Genomic DNA, 19,013 nt, shown 5'->3' with positions numbered 1-19,013 from the left:
ATCCCATTTCTAAATTGGAATCCAAGTTAAACGAAGCACTATTGTCTGAGCTGGTGGCACCAAGTGTCATATCAAATGATGAGGTCTTTTCATCAGTGCTGTGCTCATTGCTGGCTCTTTCTTCCTTTTTGTGTTGCTGTGGCTGGGTGGGTTGCAGTTATTGAATGTCTGAGAGCAAAAGTCAGAAGGGGAAGGCTTGTGTGGTAAGGAGGTAGGGTGGGACCCATGGTCACACCATCAGCAGTTTGCTCAGCATGCCAGATATCAGGATGAAGATGAACTGTGAGTTAAGAAGCATATGTTGGCAGATGCTGTCAGGCTCAATGTTCTCAATGACACTGAATGCCACGGGCCTTGTCGCAACCAGTGCCATGATGCTGAGAGCCACTTCCACCGTAAGGCTCAGAAGATGTGGGTGTCCTTATCATTTGCTGGTTCTGTTCTGCTCCCTTCTTTTGTGTCCCAACCTGCCCTGCAAGAGAAAGGGCAGAATATCAATGATTTTCTAGTGCTATGTTTAGGTGATCTGCCTCCTATTGCTAAGTAGCTGCAGGTATGTGGAGGCTATTAAAGGTGGATGTGAGACTGGTATTGGTAGTTGTGAGGGTGAGGTGGAGCATCTAGATATTGGGTAAGAGTCTTGAGTGCCTTGTTGCATGACACAACGACTCTATGACTATGATTGTGAGTGCTGCTGGGTGAGTGGGGATATGATGCTTTGAGCAGAGTAAGCAGCTGGTGTTATAGTGGATAGGAAATGCCATATGAGGGTGCATTCACTGATCCTGACTGTGTATGTGAGGCCATTAGACTTCTTATGGCACTGCTGCCAGGTCTTCAGATCCAGACTCTAGGAGTTGACCTCCTTGGCTACCTGCTCTCACTCCCTTCTGAGTGGCCCCCTAATGAACCATGGGACCTTTCCTTCTGCCCATTTCCATCACTAATGCCTCCAGCACTGCATCTGTCATTATGGAACCCTCTCTCTGCCCTGGTCTTCCATTTTCCATATTTTAAGCTGAAGCAATATTATATTTGCCTTGTTCACCTTCGTTGCTTTCCTTTTCTCTCCTGGTGTTTGACAAGGTGTTTACTAAAACCCGCTTTCACAGCCATATCTCCTTTCTCAATATTATTCAGTGCTGTTTCCCTTTAAGGAGGGCTGGTTGGCTGCACCACATGCTATTAGCACAGCACTGGTTTGTCCCCTGCTGAGTGCAGAGGCCACGTAGCAGATGCTCTGCTTTGCCTTACAATCATGACAATTAGATGTCAGCACCAAATTTACATGCTGCCCATCTCCAACAGAACTGGCATGGCAGGTCATGAATTGTAACACTGTGCCTGAAAAAAGGGTAGGCTAATTTTTAGCCTGAGGTGCCTTGAACACCTTCCACATAGCTAACACAGAGAACATTGATTTTTGTTTTGTAGGAATCCCCAGCATTGAGATGGAATGTATTAACAGTATAATGAGGAGGGGAAGATTGCGAACAGAACATGTTGGAATTTGCTGTACTTTTGAAAACTTAGTTTTTATTGGATTATTCATAATAAATTGATTACTTTGAACTCTTTTTGCAGTTCCTGAGAACTCAGACTTCAGAAGCTGAGATGGAACTCTGGTGGAAACTCATCGCTGGAAAACTCTACATAAATCCTGGCATAGCTTTTGACTGTTGCGAGCCTGGGTGGTTTAGACTGGTGTTTTCAGACTCTGCTGATAGGATACGTTTGGGTAGGCAGCACTTAAACAATGTATTCATTACTTTTAGAACATCGAGCCTTGAAATTTCCTTTGAAAACAAAACCCATTAGCTACCTCTTTGATAATAGTAGGTCTGATTTCTGGTATTTGCCTGTTTGACCTCTCCTTGATCTTGTTCAATTCCATAAAGGCATTTGATAATTTTCTATTTCCGGCAAAGGATCTACATCCAAACATTAACATTCCTTTTCTCATTTCAAAGGGCAGGGAGAGCAAGTCAGAGGTGAGGAGTGGGGAGCAAAGGAGTGAGGGGGAAAGGAGAAAGGATGGGGAGATAGGTTGAGTAGCAGAGTGATGATGGATTGACATGTTTTGTTGCCACAGAGAACAGTCCATGAGTTGGGTGGGATGAAAAGAAATTTGAAAACGTTAAAGTAGCATTTCATTAAAAAAATTATGGTTTGCTTTCAAAATTCATTGCACAACTTTGGCATCCTTAATTTTCCTCCCCCAGTATGGCTGCTGCTCACCAAAACAGTGTCTCAAAATGGTACACCCATGCACATGTTGACCAGACTGCGCATACTAAAACTTTTTAGTGTCAATACAACATATTTTATGGTATCCTTTTGGTGGATAATGTTGTGTGGCATTTAACAATGAAATGTCTTTGGGAGTGCCACTAACAGGTGTAATTGGTACTGCAGATAAATGTTAACACCTTTATAATGAGTTTCGTTATCGAGATAGTCTGAGTATCCTGAGGCTTATTCTTAATCTTACATTTTATACAGGATTGCAGAAGGATGTATGCCACAGGAACAGGCTGTTCAGCCCACCCAGTCCATGTTGGTGTTTATGCTGCACTTGAGCCTCCTCCTGCCTTTTCTCATCTAAATCTATCATTGTAACCCTCCAATCCCTTCTCCCTCTTGCTGGCCTAGCTTTCCCTTAAATGCATCTATAGTATTTACTTCAACCACTCCCTCCATTCTGCAAGGTATACAAATCTTGTTTTTAGTCCAGCCTATATGCATAACATTATATTAACATAAGAAATTGGAGCAGGATTAGACATATGGCTACCCCAGCCTGCTCCACATTCAGCATGATCATGGCTGATCTGCCTCAGCTCCACTTTCCCTCCCACTTCCTATGTTCCCTGATTCCGTGAGGGACCAAAAATCTATCAATCCCAGCCTTGAATATATTCAATGGTAGAGCATTCACAACCCTCTGGAATAGAGAATTTCAAATATTCATAACCCTCTGAAGAAATTTCTCCTCATCTCAGTCCTAAATGATTGGCCCCTTATCCTGAGCTATGCCCCTGTCCTCTGACTTCACAAGTAACTGGTATCCACACAGCATCTGTACTGTTTTATGACAACCTTCTGTCTTTGAGAATACACCCAATTCCATATCTGAACAATGATTTTCCTTACAATCCTACAGAACTCTTGTATCCCATGAATACCTATTGTATGGGACCTTGTCAAAGTCTTTTACAGAAATCCAAATATATAGGCCTAGAAATTTGATCATACTGTGCTCACTTTTCAGGTGTAAAACTGATGTCTAATGGTCCCAATATGTTGGGCAGTAAGCACTGCTCATTGCACCTCGGAAGTACGCCACTGTTGGGATGGTGTTGGTTGCAGAATGTCTGTTAAAGAAGTCTTTGTCGTCTTCAGTATGATAACAGCAAGTCTTTATTAACTGCTTGTAACTATATACATATATATGGTAAAGGGTATACAGTAAAGGGTACAGGTATGGAGCTTTCTCCATCTCTAGGTCTTAACACATCTCTGGCCAACACCACACTAACTCTAGGTCTAGGGGCGTGTGCCTTCTTACATCACCATGTGGATGGTATTGTACTCAGTCCCACATTAACCCTATGTATACCAGCCCCTTATACTGCACTTCCCAGCAAGCCTTTATCCCATGGATATGGAGTTACATTAGTTAACTTCAAGTCTTGCATTGTTATAAGTCTTATGCATTTACCTTATTGTTACAACCTTAATGCTATTCCAACATTATTGCTATTGTAGTATTAGCATTAACAACATTCTCCCAACCCCATTTCCCCCCTTTTATTACTTGAAGTTAGATTTTCAGGCAGTATGGAGGCCTTATAACCCTTCCACACCTCATTCGCTGCTCTGCCAGAAGAGTGGTAGGCTCTGTTAACTTTGGTTCCTGTTGTTTGCTTGGATGTTGGACTCACACTTAGGTATCCTTTCATCCGTATCTTCTATTGTTTCATGTGGAACTACACCTGGCCGGTTTGGCTGTTGAATAGGTCCTTGGTGGCTGTTATTATTGGTTGTTTCTTGCAGAGTGGATGAAGATGGTTTTTGTCTCCATGGCACTTTTTCTTCTTTCTCCATGTAGGCTGGCAGGAAGTTCTCTGAGGCTGAGGAAGAGCGCCCCTGAGGTGAGAAGAAGATTTAGTGGTGCTTTTTCTGCTGAATTTTCTCAGCATCTGTAGGTTCAGTTGGAATCTTCTTTCAGTTAAGAATCTGCTGAACATTTTCTTTTTCTTAGTGTGAAGATGGATGTTATTTTTAAAATATTTTTAGGAATGTGGTGGCACTCACCTCTGCTTTTTGTTGTCACTGGTGCAAGACTGCTACAAGGTTTCAGCATCTCTTGTGGTTGTGGCATGCTTGCTGGAGGTTGCAGTGGTTGCCGTGTTGACCAGCAGCACCATCGTCATAGTTGGAGGTGGAACCTGCTCAGACTGCCAGTTGTTCTCTGGTACCGCTTCCAGTGGAGTTATGTTGGGGGCTTTCCAGAGCCTGCAACGATAATGGACAGAACTGCTCTGTGAAGAGAGATGGAAGGTGAAATTGAATTCTGAATACTCTTTAGTGTTCGAGTACTCAGGGCCGTGTTGTTTTGGCTGGCCAATGATAGTGGTAGTCTTGACATCCACTGCCATCTGGAGGAGATCCAGATTCAGCACATAATGAAGAGGGCTAATGGAATGCTATCCTTCATTATGAGAGAAATTGTACATAAAAGTAAAGATGTTGTGCTTCAGTTATACAGGGCATTGGTGAGACTATGTGCAGCTTTGGTCTCCATATTTAAGGAAGGATGCAAATGCGTTGAAGGTGGTTCAGAGGAGGTTTACTAGATTGATACCTGGAATGAGCGGATTGTCTTATGAGGATAGGTTGGACAGGCTGGGCTTGTTTCCACTGGAATTTAGAAGAGTGAGGGGTGACTTGATTGAAGTATATGAGACCCTGAATGGTCTTGACAAGATGGACGTGGAAAAGATGTTTTGTGGGTTAGTCCAGAACTAGGGGCACTGTGAATGAGGAGGATTTTTTTCTCAGAGGGTTGTGTGACTTGGAACACACTGCTTCAGAAGGCAATGAAAGAGGGGTCACTGAATATTTTTAAGGCAGGTAGTTTCTTGTTAAGCAAGGGAATCAAAGGATATCGGGGGTAGATGGAAATGTAGAACTTGAAGCGCAAACAGATCAACCATGATCTTATTGAATGGCGGAACAGGCTCGAAGGGCTGAATGGTCTACTTTTGCCCCTATTTCATATGTATGTTCGTGTGCTACGCAGGCATTCCTGTTCACGAGAGAGAAAGGCTGGTTACGGATGACATACATCAGCTCAAAGATTTGTTTGCTGCCATACTTCTGTGGTTCCAGGATCATGTCAACGACCGGGAGTCGGACTTCTCTTGCTCCCAAAGCGGAATAAAGCTTACAGGCTTCAAAAATGGCATCGCCGTTCACTGCAGCACAATAGATTTCTCATGCTTGCCGGTTTTGCGAGCTTTGCAAAATGGCGATGGCATGCTTCAGCAATGTAGTGTTGTGAGTAGTGAGGCGTTTAAATTAACCACCGGCTTGCTGTTTAAGGATTCGGATGGTTGAGATTCCTGAGAGTTGAGTAAGTTAATTATTAATTTTCTTCAACTCTAAAGCCACTTGTTGAGGCTCAGAGTCAGGGAATCGGGATTCGAAATGACTTTCGTTCAATGGCACTTCTGACTAAATTAGTAAAAGGGATGTCTCAGAACTGGCTGCAGCCTCAAGTGAAAAAGATTTAGTTCACTTTTGCAACTCTGGACACTGTGTGCTGAAGCTTGACTTCCAAGGGAGATACTATGGAGTCTTCTATTGCAGTAAAACTTCTGCCTTTAGCTTCCAGGTTCTTCTGGCTGGAGCTTTTTCTGGTGAATTTTCTCAGCATCTGTAGGTTCAGTTAGAATCTTCTTTCAGTTAAGAATCTGCTGAACATTTTCTTTTTCTTAGTGTGAAGATGGATGTTATTTTTAAAATATTTTTAGGAATGTGGTGGTATTCTGTAAGGAAGGGTTTGTGTGTGTATGTGTGTGTGTGCCCATGATTAATTAAACTGTGGGAAAGTTAGTAAAGACAGCTTGTCTTTGGGAACTGAGAGATGAAGGGGAATGGATGCATGCATGCATTTGTAATGAGAAAATATGGTAAAGTGGGTTTATAAGTAAATTGGTTATGTTAAGAAATTTGCTTTAAGAGATAGGTAGAGACTTGACTTTTCAGCTGTTAAATTTCAAAGGGGAGTAAATGACTTTTACAACTTTCAAAGGTTTCATAAGTAAACGAGGTAAGGCTATTACGTTTTATTTGACCCAAAAGTAGAGGCAATAGGAAAACATGAAAGATTTTTATATTTTGGAAAAGTTGAATTCAAAGCTGTGCTGAGGACAATGGAATTGAAGATGAAGGGGAAAAAGGATATTTGAGGAAAGATGTTGAGTTGAGTTGTGTGGCTGCCTGGGGGAGATGTCCTGAGACCAGATCTGTGCTGGGAGAAGGTGTGAAAGTTGTGAATTTGAAGCAGCCATTGAGTTTCAAGCCAGAAGAGTTTTTGTCTTCAGAAAGCAGCCTGTTTCTGAACTTTCTTGGATTTCCACAGCAGAGTGGAAGAGAGTGAGAAGTCATGTGGTATACTTTACTAAAGTAACAGCAGTTTTTGCCTTGGGTAATATTACTGAATTTTTATGGTTAAAAATCTAAAAGGGAGCTGTTGCCAAGTAGTGTGTTCTGACAAGTGGGTTTTCCTTTGGGAGGTGAAATGTTTTGAAAAACTGTTTTAACTGTGTAATTTTAATCTTGTGTGCTTAAGTTTTTTCTTCTTGTTAGTAAATCTTTAATTTTAAAATCCCAGAAGTGTTACTGGAATTCTATGCTTCTGGGATCAGTAGTTTTCTGCTAGTTTTCAAAATGGGGAAAAAAAGGTTATGATCAGTGAGACAAGTTCCCCTCTGAGATTTGGCTTGCTCAGCGAATAACATCAGTTGTGGTCATAACACTTAGTTTTTTCAGCATTCTTGTGAGATTAAGGGTTTGTGATTCCAAGCTGACACCATGTTGGGATGGTGTTGGTTGCAGAACGTGTTGGTTAAAGAAGTCTTCCTAGTCTTCAGTATGACAACAGCAAGTCTTTATTAACTACTTGTAGCTATGTACATATATAAAGTAGATGGTAGAGGCATGGATCTACTTTCATCTCTAGGTCTGAACACACCTCTGGCCAACACCACACTAACTCTAGGGCTAGGGTCATTTGTCATCACTATGTGGGCGGTAGTGTACTCAGTCTCACCTTGCCCTATGTACACCAGACCCTTATACTATAGCCATCTGCCATATTTGTAAAAGCTGTTGTGCATGTGTCCAGAACAAGGTGATTTGTACCTATTTAAAGTCCCCTTTGCAAAATTCAGTTGCATGCTGTGGTCCGTTCCTTCAGGCTCATGGCAGTCAAACCAGCATTTTTTTTCAAGAGATCATTGGAAGCTGCCACCTCTAAGGTAAGTTTTAACTTTTATGTAATATTAATTAGATATTGCAGTTAGCCAATAATGAGCAAATGAGTCAAGCAGACTGCCTTGGTCCACCTGCTATCCTTATTGATGGATGCTTCATGCATTGCCTGCAGATGATCCAGTTTCTTGGCCATAATGCCTAAAGGGCTGCCTTCATCCATTGACCAAGTAATCTCCTCGAAGAATTCAGCCAGATTGGTTTGGAAAAAAGCACCTTTTCCAGAAACCAAGTTGTGAATCACTAGTAATTTATTTTTTGCCAAGCTGGCATACATCGTGTTTCTAATGATCCTTTTAAACATTCTTATAAATGAAGTTGATTTAATGGACTTGAAATTTCCTGGCCCTGATCTGTTGCCTTTGTTTTGAGGATCCCCTGGTAAATAAAGGAACATATTGAGATACTGCAAATATGTAGGTGCCCTGACAAAAGTTGAATCTAATTCTAGGCTTTTCTAATTTGCAGGGATTCAGAGGCTGAAGATGGTATTACAATCTTATGCATCAGAAGCAATTCCTTTGAATGTACTGAAAGAGGTGGCTCCATCTGTGGATTCTGTCGAGATAAATTCAAACAACGATTTTTCAGACAATACAGTACAGTTGTTACAAAGAACATCAGCAGCACAAAGGAAGACAATGGTTAATATGACCACTTTCTCTTCTGCAACAAGTTAAGGGATTGCCTACGTGCATTTAGTTAATTATATGTGCAGCTAATAGTTTAGAAGCAAGCACATGTGCTTTCTTGACGTGAAAGAAAAGCTTTTGCAAAAGAGTAGTTCAAGATTTTTTTCCCTTCCCTAACTGAACAATTAGAGTAATATTTGCTTAGGATCTGTGCAGGTAGAATGGAATATGTGCTAAGTTATTGATCGGAACCATATCATCATGAATGGCATTAAATGCAAATACTATTATTGTGTATTTACAATTATGTATTTTCCCATCAGCATTGTTGTTACATCAGTATCACTATTTTCAACTGGTAAATGCCAGTGTTAAAATAACATTTATAAGACAATACACCCAGTGTCACTGATGTAAACAGTGAAACTGAGTTGGGTTTGATTTATTTGTAAGTTTGGAAAGAAACAGTGGTTTAGAGATTTGAAGATGTTTTGCTTTGCCTTCTTTGTGAAATTTACACTTTTCACCTTTTTCTCCCTAGTCTTGAACCTGTGGCCTGTGCAGCAGGGATATGTAAATAAAGTAAATTAAAAATAAGCAGAACCTGCTGTTCAGCATTGTGATCTTCTATTAAATCATTTGTATTTTAAATGTTTGAAATAATAAGTTTTTTTTAACCTTTTGTAAAGGTTGTATTGAAACTTGCTTGAACTCTATAAAATTCCAAATTATTTCTTAAAGTATGGTCCAAGAAAGACCATTACATGAGATCTTTAACCAAAAGATGCAGAGTTTGCATTGTTGTGGATGCTACCTAATTAAACAGCATTTTTAAAAAATGGCTTCACTGGCAAGGCCAGTCAATGACCTTGATGGGCTGCCTTCTTGCACTACTGCAGTCCATCCATGTGGCAAAAGTGTTCCTTCACTGTTGTTAGGCAGGGAGTTCCAGGATTTTAACTTAACCATGATGAAGAAACAGCGATGTGAGTTGAAGGTTTCCGTATTCCCATTTTTCTGCTACCTTTGTCCTTCTAAGTGGTGAGGTTTGCAGGTTTGGGAGTCGCTGCTGAAGAAGCCTTGGTGCCTTGTCGTAATGTATCCTGTAGATGGTATACACTGCAGCCATGGTACACCATCATTGTAGGGATCGGATGTTTAAGCTGATGGATGGAATGGCAATCAAGCAGACAGCTTTGTCCTCGAATGTGTTGTGTGTTGTTGCAGCTGCACCCTTCCGAGTAAGTGCAGAGTATTCAGTCACACACTTGTGCCTTGCAGGTGCAACAATTATTTTCCTTGGTGCTACGTATGAATATAAGAAATAGGAACAGGAGTAGTCCATTTGGCCCCTCGAGCCTGCTGCATCATTCAATATGATGAAGACTGATCTTCTTGTGTTTCGATTCCCACATTCCCATCTAACCCTGATGACCTTTATTCCCTTGTCTAATAAGAATCTGTCTACCTCTGCCTTAAAAATATTCAATGACCCCGCTTCCACCACCTTCTGAAGCAGAGTGTTCCAAAGTCGCACAACCCTCTGAGAGAAAAAAATTCCCCTCATCTCTGTCCTAAAAGGGTGACCCCTAATTTTAGAATAGTGCCCCCTAGTTCTGGACTCACCCACAAGAGGACACATCCTTTTGCACCTTGTCAAGGCCATTCAGGATTTTGTATACTTCAATCAAATCATTCCTCATTCTTCTAAACTCCATTGGAAACCAGCCCAGTCTGCCCAACCTTTCCTCATAAAACAACCCACACATTCCAGGTGTCAAGCTAGTAAATCTCCTTTGACCCGCCTCCAATGCATTTACATCCTTACTTAAATAAGGAGACCAAAACTGCACACAGTATTCGAGGTGCGGTCTCACCAATGAAGCATAACATCCTTATTTTTATGTTCAATCTCTCTTGTAATAAAGGATAGCATTCCATTAGTCTTCTCAATTACTTGCTGTATCTGCATACTGACTTTTTGTGACTCGTACTAGAACAACTAGATTCCTCTGCACCTCAGAATTATGTAGTCATTCTCCATTTAAGTAATACTCTGCTTCTTTGTTCTTCCAGCCAAAGTGATCAACTTCACATTTTCACACTTTAAATTCCATTTGCCAGATCTTTGCCCACTCACTCAACCTATCTATATCCATTTGCAACCTCGTCATGTCCTCTTCACAACATACTTTCTTACCTATCTTTGTGTCATCTGCAAATTTAGCTACCATGTCTTCAGTCCTCTCATCTAAGTCATTGATGTAAATTGTAAAAAGTTGAGGCCCCAGCACAGACCCCTGTGGGAATCCGCTCATCATATCCTGTCAATCCGAAAAAGACCCATTTATGCATACTTTCTGCTTTCTGCCAGCCAGCCAATCTTCTATCCATGCTAATATGCTACCCCTACATCATGCACTTTTATTTTCCAAATAACCTTTGATGTGGCACCTTATCAAATGCCTTCTGGAAATCCAAATACAATATGTCTATAGGCTCCCTTTTATCCACTGCGCATATCACTCCTTCAAGAAACTTAAATAAATTGGTTAAACATGATTTTCCTTTCACAAAACCACGCTGACTTTTCCCAATTGCCTTGAGCTTTTTTAAGTGCCTAGCTATAACCTCCTTAATGATCGATTTTAACAACTTCCCCATGACAGACGTCAAGCTAACTGGCCTATAGTTTCCTGTTTTCTGCCTCCCTCTTCTTGAATAGAGGGGTTACATTTGCTACTTTCCAGTCTGATGGAACTGTTCCAGAATCTAGCGAATTTTGGAAAATTATCACCAGCGCATCGACTACCTCATTAGCCACCTCTTTTAAGACCCTAGGATGCAATCCATCGGGACTTGGATAATTGTCAGCCTGCAGCTCCAATTTGCTCAGTACTGTTTCCCTAGTGATTTAAATTTCACCAAGTTCCTCTCCCTTTCACTTCCTGATATGCAGCTGTTACTGGAATGTTGTTTTGTATCGTCTAGTGAACACAGAAGCAAAATATTTGTTCATTTCTTCTGCCATTTCCTTATTATTTACTATTAACTCCCCACTGTCAATCTTTAGAGGAACAATACTCACTTAACTTTATTCCTTTTTAAATACCTGAAGAAACTCTTGCTATCCGTTTTTACGTTTCTAGCTAGCTTCCTCGCATACTCTTTTAATTTCTTTCTCCTGATTAACGTTTTAACCATTCTGTGCTGTTCTTTATATTCTGTCCAATCATCTGTCCTGCTACTCATCTTTGTGGAATTGTATGCTTTTTCCTTAAGTTTGATGCTTTACTTCTTTAGTTGACCACGGATGGTGAGTCTTCCCCTTACAATTTTTCTTTATAATAGGAATGTACTTATTCTGAATACGCTGAAATATCCTCTTAAATGTTTGCCACTGCTTCTCTATTCATCTACCCTTTGGCCTAGTTTCCTAGTTCACTTCAGCTAGCTCAGCTTTCATACACAATACCAAGTCTAATATAACCTGCTGTCTGGTTGGTTCCAGAACATGATGGTCTAAGAAACTCTCGAAAGCATCCTAAGAACTGCTCGTTCAGGCTACTACTGCCAATCTGATTTTTCCAGTTTATTTGTAGATTAAAATCACCCATTTTTATTGCTGTCTCTTTATCACAAGCACACAATATTCTTCCTTGAATACTTTGTCCTACACTGTGGCCACTGTTAGGGGGCCTGTAGACCACTCCCACTAGTGACTTTCTTTCCCCTACTATTCCTCATCTCCACCCAAACTGATTCTACATCCTGATCTCCTGAACCAAGGTCATCTCCAACTGTTGCACCAATGCCCTCTTTGATTAACAGTGCTAGAGCTCCACCTTTACCTAGCTAGCTATTCTTCGTGAATGTTGTGTACCCCTCAATATTAAGGATCCAATCTTTGTTGCCTTGCAGCCATGTCTCCGAAAATATATTTATTTACTTTGTTTACTTTAATGTGGGTGTGGGTCATCAATTCATTTATTTTATGAATGCTACGTGCATTCGGATAGAGAGCCTTCTGTCTTGTCTTTTTCTTACCTTTTAACATCTAGCCTTGACTGTTGATGTATTCTTAGGTTTTTTCCCTCTGCCCCTTCCTGCCATTCTCTGACCCTCATTTCTCATATTACTATCTTGCTCTCCTGTCTTGACTCTACAGCTTGAATTGCTACCTCTACCGAAGCTTGATTCCTTACCCCTTTCATTTAGTTTAAAGCTCTGTCTACTTCCCCAGTTATGCGATTTGCGAAGACACTCATCCCAGCATGGTTCAGGTGTAGACCGTCCCAACGGTACAGCCCCCACTTTCCCCAGCACTGATACCAGTGCCCCACAAACCCAAACCCACTTCTCCCACACCAGTCTTTGAGACATGCATTCATCTCTCTAATCTTAATCGCCCAGTGCCAATTTGCATGTGGCTCAGGTAATAATCCAGAGATTATTACCTTTGAGATTCTGCTTCTTAATTTGGTACCTAACTCCTCATACTGACTCTACAGAACCTCCTTCCTTGCCCGCCTATGTCATTGGTACCTATGTGGACCATGGCAACTGGATCCTCCCCCTTCCACTGCAAATTCCTCTCCAGCCCTGAGCAAATGTCCTGAACCCTGGCACCAGGCAGGCAACATAGCCGTCTGGACTCTTCTCTTTGCTGCAGAGAACTAGCCACTGGAGAATTTTCCCCCGATCCCAATTGATTTCAGTTTCATGGGACCACCTTCATGCACACTTGGCTTAATGCCAAGTAGGCTATTTACCCCATAAGGCGTAGGCCATTTAATACTAAGATGAGGAATTTCTTCAGTCAGTGTGACAAATCTTTGGAATTCTCCACCCCAGAGCACGGTTCAAGTCAGAAAACGATAAATTTCTGGAGGCCAATGACATCAAGGGATATTGCAGGAAGGTGGCACTGAGGCTGATGATCAGCCATGATCAAATTGAATGACAGAGCAGGCTTGATGGGCCAGATGGCCTACTCCTGATCCTATGTTCCTAATGCTGCTGTGGGCCAAGATTTTTGCTCCCAGGTCAGCTGTGCAGAGACACGAAAATACCCGGCTCCACAAACTGTACCTTTAAAAATGTCTGCCCAAACTTACAATTTTTGGTCTGTGGGTCAGGCTGGAGTAGGAATCGGGGTTGGCTGGAGGCCACGCCCAGAAGTACTGAGGGGTTGGATGTGGGGCCCTGTGCAGTTTGGGTCCTGTGAGGTGAGTGTCCTAGCTGTAAATGTTGTCCATCTGTTGACCCTGGAATGGATGGCCCATCATGGGCTTTCCCTCTGGGAGAAGTGTCATTGTTGCTGCCAAATCAAAGCGTACTTTACTGAACCATTGAAATCATGAAGTGTATTCTCAAGACACAGCCATGGAGATGACATCGTCTTGCTACCATTACCTAGTACAGTTATTATGCAGTTGTGTTGTTAGCTGCCAATGGTCAGTGGGTGGGTGAATGATGAACAGTGCCATTCTCATTATTCTCATTATTCTCATGGCTGCCCCATGCATTTCTGACCAGGACCTTTTAAGTTTTGGTGGAAGAAGTCCAGAAGAGGAGACCAGTCCTCTACCCTACTGGCCACTGTAATACCCCTCTAGCAACCAAGAAGGTCTGGATTCAATTTGAGCATCAGCTTTCATGGATTCAATGCTGCAAAAGGTTCAATGATCTGCTGCGTTCTGGCAAGGTGAGCAGTTTTGCTTAACCACACACAACTCCAAGGGAAGGGTCATATCTGAATGCTGCAGTTAAGGTGCGAGGTATGGCACATACCTCTGCTTCAGCATTGAGGCTTCTGTGTACACAGCTCATGCAGGTGTGCACAGATCACGTGAATGAACACTTCATATGCAGTGAAGAGCAATATCCCTCCATACACTATATATCAGGCTAACATAAATTCATGTTGCAGACCAAAAGGGTGCAAAACACCACGGAGATGGCTCGGACTGGGAGTGGGTCAGCCTAGCTGAGTTGCAGTCCCATGGAACAGATGGCTGTGGAGATCACCAGGGTGCCTGTTGGTAATGATTAAGTGCTGTTCGCAGGTGATAACGGTGATAAAGACGGTGTTGAAATCATCTTGGCACATGGTGGTAATGTTGGAGGTCAGTTCACTGAGCTCGATGGGATGCTGGCATAAGAGGGAGGGTAATGATGTGGTAACGTCATATGGGCAGCGTGAGCATGGTTAAGGCAATGGTGTGCTTCAGAAAGTGCTTTCACAATGAGAAGGGCTATATCCAAATAACTCCTTTTGTGCCCCTCACAGGTCCCAGCTCTGCTCCCTCACCCCCTTGGGCATCAAGAGGTGGAAGAGATGTCCGAGAAGGCAGTGTCATACCATACTTGCCCATGTGCTGCCAACTCAGATTCAAGCACTTTGGAGGGATTTATGATGTGTGTAGGCAGAGGGTGAAAGTCACAGTGTAGGAGGAGGTGTCAGAGTCAAAGACATATGTGCATGGTCCACTCAGAGGAGGGAAGAAAGTAATTGTGCTGCTCCAGTGGGCAGGAATGTGCAGTCTCGGGAGAAACCTTTTGGGGCATGGTAATTGTCCAATCAGGAGCAGATGTGTGGCAGAACTCCCTGAGATAATGGGAGCTCTTGGACTGTGAATGGAGGAGTCCATTGCTCTCATGAGCTCCACGTTGTCCCAGGGGATCGACCGCATGAGCTCTGATCATGAGAGAATTGCCAATTTCACAGAGAGACACACTAAGCAGCACTCAGAGTGGGTTCAAGAGAAGCATCTTGGCCAGGAAATGATGCATGCCTCCCTCAGTATCCTGGATCAGTCCACTCAGCGTATGAGCACTGACATCCATGGAATACATGAGAAGCTGAGTACCTTTAACAGGACGGTTGCACTGTTGGCACAGCAGTTGCTGGAAAGGACAACTGCTATGCACCAGGAGCCAGCCCATCAACCCCACCTGAATGTCAACCCAGGGCTGTGCAGGTCACTGAGGAGGGTGGAGGTGCTAAGAGCTCCTCAGCACCCTCATCTTCCTCCACCTCCCAGTCCCCCTACCAAAGCCCTCGCCTGCTGCACATGTGCCAGTGGCCACCGCTGCCCATGCAGCGATACAGAGGCCGCAAAGAAAGGAGGTCTCCAACACACGCTTGCACAATGAGGCAGGCCACCATGCTCCTCATTGCCGTTTAGACAGAGTAGTGAGCAGCCTGCCTCTACCTCCTCCGAGGCAACTCAGGAGGCACTTTGAAGGAGAGTGAAGGGCACTGTCACGTCTAGAGCATTAATGGGTCACCATAGTTATACTTTTCACATTGTATATAGCACATTTGAGCACTTCAATATACTTATTTACACTTGTGCATGACTCAGTGCGTGTTTGTACACTAGAGAGCTCAAAAAGAATGGTAACATTATTAAGGTAAGAACCAGTAGGTAAGAACCATGAGGGTGGCATGCCGAGGTCCATCTCTGTGTGCTGTCAAGAGGATGATTTGTGATGCTTTGGAGGGCTTCTTCCTCCTCCGTTATATCACATAAGATTCCAGAGGCCAAAAGTTTAAGCATTGAGATGGCCCTTGTATTTTTAATTCTCCATCTAAGCTTAACCTTAAGGGAGGCTCAATGATTACATTCCATGAACAGATGCTAGGCAGCAGTTGCATTTTAAGCAAGAGCGCTGCATACAAGGCATTCATCTGTACTGCTGTGTTACACATTGGCCTAGGTATAGGCTTCGCAACTCAAAAGTGCAGATAATATTTGTCAACAGCTTTGGCTGCATTTGCGCTCCAGGTGTCGCAGGATGTGCTTTGTGTGGTAAGCAGATTTATGTGGAAACTAAGAATGTTGCTTGCAATACCCACATCAGATACTGGACCATTGGCTGGAATGGATGGCACACAGCAAGTTCTTTCAAAAAGCTGTTGTTGCACAGTTATGGGCTCCTCATGCGTGAGATGACTTATCTGCATGTATGATACAACATACAATCCTATCAGCATGTATAGAGTTTTAAGTCTGATGTTGAGCCACTCTCAGCTTTGTGAGCATGCTTGATAATGGACAATTTGGCAGCAATGGGCCCTTCATTTACCGTCACTGGCGTTCATGTGAAGGGGCCAGGTTTTGAATGACTTAATACCTTGTGTGTTCGCAATATGATGAGGCCATTGGTTATGATGGTGAGGGTTTCAGCCATATGTGACTCACTGATGTTCATTCTCTCCCTTGTGGGAGATGGGCAGTCCCTTAGTAACTGTGGAGTCAATGTACAAGGTACTTTATGTGGAAGTATATCACCAGGGACTGGCTGATGGCAGTTATGATATTGGAGAACATTATGACGATCTATCTTGCATGAGGACCCGTCTGGTGATGATCCACCTCCTGCATAGAGTCAGCCCTGGCTACATAGCCATGCCTCCCAGCTGCCCTGCCTTTGGTGGACTCCTCATCCAATTCAGAATCTTTGGAATGGACAGGGGCTTCCTCCCCCTTTTCATCTCCCTCCTCCTCAGAGGTTGGATCTCTGCCCATGGTATTGCCATCATTGATTTGTATGCCCTTCTGCTATGCAACTTTGTGTAGCATGCAGCACACCACTCTATTCTTGATACCCTTGCTGGGGTGCATTGCAGAGCTCCACCTGAGCAATTGAGGTGCCTGAAGTATATCTTTAAAATGCCAATGGCCTGCTCAGTGGTACTCCTGGTGATGACATGGCTGCCCTTGCAGTTGCTGTCTGCCTTCATTTGTGAGCTCCTAAAGGGGGTCTTTAGCCAAGTTCTTAAAGGGTAGCCCTTGTCCCCTAGAAGCCAACCACAGAACTGTGTTGGTGACTGAGGTAGCTGTGGCTGTTGAGAACTCTTTAGTATGAAGGAGTTGTGGCAGCTGCCAGGGAACCTTGTGCACCTATGAAGGAAGCCCTTGTAGTCACAAACCATCTGTATATTAATTGAGTGTAAGGACTTCCAGTTGAAAAAGGTGTCTGCATGTTGAGTTGTGGCCTTCATGGCAACATGAGCGCAATTAATAACACCCTGCACCTGAAGGAAGCCTACTAATTGGGCAAAGGCTGTGGCTTCCTGCATCTGAGACACCAAATCTATAGGGAAGTTATCATGTACCCCCACAAGAGCAAACCGCGCATTAGTTACAGCCTTATTACAGCTGTGTGCTGCTGACTGGGATATACCAGACAAGTCTCCTGATGATTCCTGGAAAGATCCTGAGGCATAGAAATTGAGAACGACAGTTACCTTCACAACCATCGGCAGGGCAGGGGGGTCAAGAATTGTGGCTCGAGTTGCTGCTGGACCATGCGACGTACATCTGCCATCACCTCATGGCTTAGCTTCGGTCACCTTGGACACTGGTTCTTCGTCACTGAGGCAGGATCCTAGGTCTGTTCACCTTGGTTGTCCTGCTTCTCCTCGGTGTGCGTACAGCAGCCCCTTCCTCTTGATCTTCTGGCCTTCGGCTGCTCACGGTGACTGGCTTATGTGACCTCTTTGTGCAAGGGTGCCATGCCCATCTTCTATCTTCCTTTGCAAGAAGTGCTGTGCGCCCTTCTCCAGCATAAAGTTCTTCCTGGCACCTGGGTGCACCAGTCAGTTGGGGCAAAATAATTGTCCTGTGACATCAGGAGCCCCACACGTGTACTCCTTTGGGTTAATATAAGACTGTGGGAAATTGTTTTGTGCCACTTCTGGGGCTGTGAATAACATTTTTAAGCAAATTCAACAGCGATACCCTATCTCTCCAAGGGGTGCCCGAGCTAAAGAATTATGCTAAGTTCAGACCTGCTCTTACAAGGTCTACTTTGCACACTTCGGGTTCCACACTCCTAGGGTACCATATTCCAACTAGGTAGCTGATGATTTAAAAAACCATCTTCCTTTGTAAAACATGCATGTGTGAAATGTGCTGCGCCCCTTTTCCCACCCCTCAAATGGGAAGTGCCATGTTCAGGGGCAGGACTTAGGATTTTTGGGCAGTTCCACTATTTTTGCCGTGATGAACAGTTGCTCCATCGTGGCAAAGATCTGGGCCTTGATGGGCAGTCACTCTAGCCTCATTTCTGGAATTCGGCTCTGCTTGGATCAAGGTTGTAATGAGATCTGGAGTTGAAATCAGAGAAGCAAAGAGAGTGTATGAAAAGAGACTGCTCATACAAAAGGGAATCCAAAAATTTTCTAAAGGCATATAAATAGTAAAAAGGTAGCAAGAGGAGGGGTGGGGGTAATTAAGGATGAAAAGCCAGCAGCTATGCTCGGAGGCAGAGGGCATGGCTGAAGTACTAAATGAATACTTTGGCACTATCTTCTTCCTTGGTAAAGGCAAATGCAAAGTCATAGTGAAAGAGGAGGTACTTGAGATACTGGATGGGCAAAAAATTGATAGAGGAAATATTAGGCTTCTGTATTTAAGATTGGTAAGTCACCAGGACCCAATGTGATACATCCAAGGATGTTGAGGGAACTATGGCCATAATCTTCCAATCCTCCTTTGAAACGGAAGTGGTGTAGAATATTGGAGAATTGCCCATGTTGCAACCTTTTTAAAACATCATTACTTCCTTGCTTTTGTATTCTATGCCTCTATTTATAAAGCCCAGAATACTGTCAGCCTTTTTAACCACTTTCTCAACCTGCTCTGCCACCTTTAATGATTTGTGCATGTATACCCCAAGGTTTCTTTGTTCCTGAACCTACTTTAGAATTGTACTCTTTAGTTTCTATTGCTTCCATTCATTCTTTCTACCAAAATGTATTACATCACATTTCTCTACATTAAATATTTCCATCCATTCCACCAGCCT

At 43.1% G+C, this 19,013-nt stretch overlaps 1 protein-coding gene across 1 annotated transcript in view; it reads left to right on the top strand.

Moving 5' to 3' along the window:
• Nucleotides 1-8,843, top strand: part of LOC121275689 (1-aminocyclopropane-1-carboxylate synthase-like protein 1) — a 50,944-nt gene extending 42,101 nt beyond the window's left edge. The window contains exons 13-14 of the mRNA XM_041183249.1: nucleotides 1,585-1,738; nucleotides 8,029-8,843. Of these exons, the coding sequence (XP_041039183.1) occupies nucleotides 1,585-1,738; nucleotides 8,029-8,240 (366 nt within the window). The 3' untranslated portion in view covers nucleotides 8,241-8,843. The remainder of the gene's footprint in view (nucleotides 1-1,584; nucleotides 1,739-8,028) is intronic.
• The last annotated feature ends 10,170 nt before the right edge of the window (nucleotides 8,844-19,013 follow it).

The sequence above is a fragment of the Carcharodon carcharias genome, chromosome 3 (genome assembly GCF_017639515.1).
Source record: "Carcharodon carcharias isolate sCarCar2 chromosome 3, sCarCar2.pri, whole genome shotgun sequence".
Classification (NCBI taxonomy): Eukaryota; Metazoa; Chordata; class Chondrichthyes; order Lamniformes; family Lamnidae; genus Carcharodon; species Carcharodon carcharias.
Note: the sequence above shows the minus strand (reverse complement) of the source record. Positions and strands in the feature narration are given on the sequence as shown.